At 33.5% G+C, this 5279-nt stretch overlaps 1 protein-coding gene across 1 annotated transcript; it reads right to left on the bottom strand.

The window, feature by feature from the left end:
* Positions 1-668: 668 nt before the first annotated feature.
* LOC107486336 (putative F-box protein PP2-B2) lies at positions 669-1022 on the bottom strand. The gene has a single exon (XM_016106880.2). The coding sequence runs from the start codon at positions 1020-1022 to the stop codon at positions 669-671; it is 354 nt and encodes a 117-aa protein (XP_015962366.2).
* Between the last annotated feature and the right edge of the window lie 4257 nt (positions 1023-5279).

Below are 5279 nucleotides of genomic sequence, written 5' to 3'. Positions count from 1 at the left end.
CACTAAGTTGAGCAATTCACAAATAATAACACAGTTGATTTGCACAAGATAAAAAAAAACAATTGACCCAATTTGAAATTCTAATCCCAGTAACCATAAAAAATAACTAGAGTAACTATGTGGCTTCTTTAACAAATTATGATTAAAAATAAAAAGCAATTGATAAAAAAATTAAATTCAAAAACACGAACATGAATTAACTTCTATCTACTTTAACTGCTTCAAAAGAAAAACAAGAAAGAAATAAAGAAAGAAAGACTTACAAACGAATCGATCAACAAGATTATCAAGCAAAAATTTGGAAGCTCTAGAGCCATCAAATCTGTCACCTAAATTATTTCTTTATCAATAATAGATTTACTATTGTAATTATTTTTTTGTGAGAGTACATAAAGAGTACATAGTATATAAAGTGTAATAACTCAACAAATATTTTCTAAGGGAATTCTTCATTCATTTCAGATTTGTCCGGTTCACACAAGTTCGATTCCTTGTACACCAGATCGAATCGAATCGATATAGAATCCAGTTCATCGGTTTTTCGGTTAAACTAGCCGGTCCAATTCGATTCTGCTAACAATGTCTCTGGTCCATTTTTTATGATCGATAGCAGTTGCTGCAATAACACTAAGTTGAGTGATTCACCTTTTCAACTATAATATTATTTTTTACACTATAGAGAGCATCCTTGGAGATAGCATGTAGCATTTCTTCCCATAAGCTTTATCCAGTTGAAAGCTCTTTTTGCCATCATCAACGAGTATCGGATTTTCGCAAAGAGAGAGATAGAGCTGCTTCTTGGAACGGCAAGAGAAGGAGGTGGACTGTGAAACAATGTCGTTGTAATCGGAGGGAAGGAAGCGATCCCAAACGGAATCTGATTCAGCGGCGGATCGGAATGTAGACGACACCAGCGCAAGGCTGCACGCGTCCCGAGGAATCGTCAACGACACAACGTTCGCTATGCAGCCTTCCGGTAGGTCCTGAAACCCCACGCCTTCGCCCACCATCACCATCACCATCATCACAACAACAAATAGTAACTAAATAATTAAACGACGCCAAGAGGATGCTGCGTTTTGGTGTGAATCTATGCAGAGTAGAGGGTGCTCCAGTTATTATTAACGTTATTGATTTTGGTTGTGGGGTGTGTCCGTATATAGCGGTGGGTAGTGGTTATGGTTACAGATATTATTATTAGATAGGAATTGGGGAAGAGACTAGAGAGAGATATTTATTTATTTATCGAGTTGAATTGAAAGCTAAAAGGGAAAGCTTAGCGGTTAAGTCTGCCTTGGCATCGTTTGTGTGGCAGTGGCACATTTGCCGCAGGAAAGGAAATTTGGTGCCGGATGATGATTGTGTGAGTGAATAAATATCTATGATTTTTCTAATTTATCACCACCCGCACTGGTACACACGTTTTCTCCCAGATATTTCTTTGGGTCATTATAACGTTGCTTATACCACCTTAGTTTGTATTCATTGTTGTGTCGGTCTGTCTTGGTGGGCGCAGTATTTTTTAACGTTTCTGACATAGAAGTTAAGGATAATTATAGTGTACAGATTTTATTGAATAAAGATTTATAGATATTTGAATTGGAAGAATTTAGAGGTGACAGATGTCCAAGAGTCCATTATGAAAAAAGATAGTTTGCTCATGCAACAACCTGAACCCTGCTGTAATGCTAGTGAATCAGCAGTTACCAGTGAAAGGAGAGCCATGGAAAGATATATGTCAGTTAAACGTTCAAGAGCAAAGGATAAAAGATAAAATGCTTACTGGCATGGCGATGGAGGTAGGGAATGGGAGGAGTACTCTGTTTTGGGAAGATAACTGGCTGCAAGGTGGTCCTTTGAAGATGACATTTCCAAGACTTTTCTCAATTTCTAATCAGCAAGGATCGAAGGTAGGGGAGTGTGGATTTTGGGATGGACTTGAGTGGATATGGAACTTCCAGTGGCGAAGAGAGTTGTTCCAATGGGAGCTGGAACTTGTCCACCAACTTCATGACCGGCTTAGGCAGGTGAAATTGTCAGAGGATAAAGATAATTTGGTTTGAAAGTTTGATGGTAAAGAGGTATTTTCTACCAAATCTGTTGTGCAGGTACTACAATCGGAGACTCTGTCGGATGAGATAACGAGCTACAGTTTCACAAGTTCTATTTGGAGGGGAGTGGTACCGCCGAAGATTGAGCTTTTTGGGTGGTTTGTACTTATTGGCAGAGTAAATACAAAGGAGAGATTGATTAGACTAGGCGTCCTTAGGCCCAGTGATAATATCTGTGTTCTTTGTAACAAGGAGGCAGAGTCGGTGGAGCATTTATTTCTCAGGTGTGAGATAACATGGAAAGTGTGGTGTAGTTGTTTGAGATATGTTGGGGAGGTGAGGTGTGGTCTATGCCTGGTACCATAAAGGAACTGTTTGAGCGGTGGGCCAGTAGGCATAAGCGGAAACAGGATCAGAAGAAGTGGCTGCCGGGATTCTTTGCAGTTATTTGGAATATTTGGCTGGAACGCAATGCGCGGATCTTCAATAATCAGAACACAGATGTGGGATTTGTAATAAGAAAGACGATTCTGAATTACGACGAATGGACTACGAGTGTTTCGTAGGGGTTGATGGCATCACTGGAAATTAAAAAGTTCTATGTAATTTTTTAAGTACTTGTTGTTTCTACTGTTACTCCACTTCAGTGTGTTGAACTTATTTTCTTTCAAAAAAAATTATTTTTTACACTAACTGAGACAAATAATAACACAGTTTGATTTGCACAAGATAAAAAACAATCGATCCAATTTGAAATTCTAATCCCAATAACCATAAAAAATAAATAGAGTAATTATGTGACTTCTTTAACAAATTATGATTAAAAATAAAAAGTAATTGATAAAAAAATTAAATTCAAAAACACGAACATGAATTAACTTCTATCTACTTTAACTGCTTCAAAAGAAAAACAAGAAAGAAACAAAGAAAGAAAGACTTACAAACGAATCGATCAACAAGATTATCAAGCAAAAACTTAGAAGTTTTAGAGCCATCAAATCTGTTACCTAGATTATTTCTTTATCAATAATATGTTTATTATTGTAATTATTTTTTTGTGAGAGTACATAAAGAGTACATAATATATAAAGTGTAATAACTCAACAAATATTTTTTAAGGAGATTTTTCATTCTCTTCAACAATGAGAATAACTTTTTTTTTTAATAATTTTATATTATTGTATCAAAACATAGTATTTTTTTTAACCAAAAATAAGGAGACTCGAAACCGCAATCTCTTAAGTGAATATAAAGAGATTATGCCATAATAAGTTCTTCTCAATGAAAAATCCCTTAGATATCTTCCTCATGAGAAGCTTGCTCGGAAGCTCCTTGTTCCGTAAACAGCCAAGCATTTTCAACGTAAAGATAAGAGCAGATGGAGATATTTGTGTACAGGGTATTTATACACAGCTACTAGCACTTGATGAGCTGGATTAGTTACAACAAGTGCAGCAAGTCTCTAACAGAAAGTTTTTACACTCTTCTAGATGCTTTGTTGAGTCAGCATGTTATCACAAATATCTATAACTAACTAACTGTCATCCTCTTTCATTCTCTCTTCTAGCTAGGTTTATATTCCGTCGTTCCCTTCATTCTTTGTCTCAATTGCATGGATAAAAATTACAACTAGATATTTAGCATTAGAAGAGGGATATAGAGCTAGCGTTAATTTTTTTATTGACTTTACATTATTACTGAGGAACCTTTAACATGGGATAGTGGTAGTTAATTACTTTGTTAATCAAAATATTTTCTGATTTAGAATTTGAGAGCAAAAACTGAGACAAAGAATATGAATTTTTCAACTTGTATGGACTATAGAATATGATTATATGAGTGAAATCTCTTAACCTTTTAGAGCTACAAATGTCAAGTGTTTCTAAAATGCATAGATCGTAATTTGATAATGGCAAATCTATTTTCACATGCACCCTTATTCTCACTTTCTTGGGTCTTAAATTAAATTCATATAAAACAGAAGAATAATTAAGCAGGATCAGAGGATTTACGAATCTTTAGGACAATCACAAAATACTATATGTACAAGGGTCAAACTCTTTCCTATAAGCCTATGCTATTTTGGAAAATTCATAATCAGGTAGGAATAAATAAATATAATAATGTTACACGAGATGCATCTAATTTTTATTTGTTAAATTGGATGCTTTTTATGTTGATAATAAGTACAAACTTTACTGCATATCTTAAGATAACATGACATATTTTACTACTATAATATAAATTGGTAAAGTTTGGGCCACATCTAATCATACATGTATAAGAATATAATTTTAATATCTTTGACAAGTTGCAGCCATGTCTAAGAGAAAGAGAAATTTTTTTTTTTTTAAATGAGAATACATTTAGTCATGAGTTTGATGATTCACCGCCCATTCATCAAAATGAAGTCTCTAAATCCATGGAACTTAAAACCACTTTATCCACTGATTTAGAAGTTCCATATATTCAAATACATGTGCAAGAAAGAAAATCTTGGACAATTGAATTAGGAAGGTGTAATTGTAATTGTTTGTTAATTATTTTTATAAGAATCTACTATTTGTCATCAATAATGTATAGTATACCACTTGAATCATTTGATAGATATAAATAAAATGATTCAAGATAAATTGTTAGGAAGAAACACAAGTTGATATGTGAATGAGTCTTAATTAAGATAATATTTTGTTGTCTAATTTGAACCTGCATTGAAATTGAATTGTTATTTATTGAATTGATAGAAAGCTGCAAACAAAAATGTTTTTACTAAAGTTTAAATGTATCTAATTAATCATAAAAAGAAGGATGAATCTTTTGTTAATGATGAGGCTAAAGAGAAAAATGTAAGCACTTTTATAATTTAATGTTTTGTTTATTAATAATGATAGAGATTATCCTAATGATGATGTCTTTCTCAATTTTTTATAGTAGAAACAATTAGCTTTGCTTTAAGCAAATGAGAGTTCTCCTAATGATGATGCCTATGAAAAAGAACACTTGGGTCGTGTTAGACATAAAAGAAGATATTGTGAAGATCTTAGAACATCAATTTATTTTCTTGGAGATCAAAAATATGAATTATTGGAAAAAACTAAAGCTATTAGAGCAGAGTGAAATTGGAAACAGAACGCAAAATGTGAAGTACTTTTAGCGCAGAGTGAAATTTCTATTATCGGTTGTTTTTTATTTGGTCAGTATATATGCGCATACATGATTAAGAATGAT

The sequence above is a fragment of the Arachis duranensis genome, chromosome 4 (genome assembly GCF_000817695.3).
Source record: "Arachis duranensis cultivar V14167 chromosome 4, aradu.V14167.gnm2.J7QH, whole genome shotgun sequence".
Lineage (NCBI taxonomy): Eukaryota > Viridiplantae > Streptophyta > Magnoliopsida > Fabales > Fabaceae > Arachis > Arachis duranensis.
The sequence above is the reverse complement of the archived record's forward strand: the minus strand, read 5'-3'. Positions and strand labels throughout refer to the sequence as shown.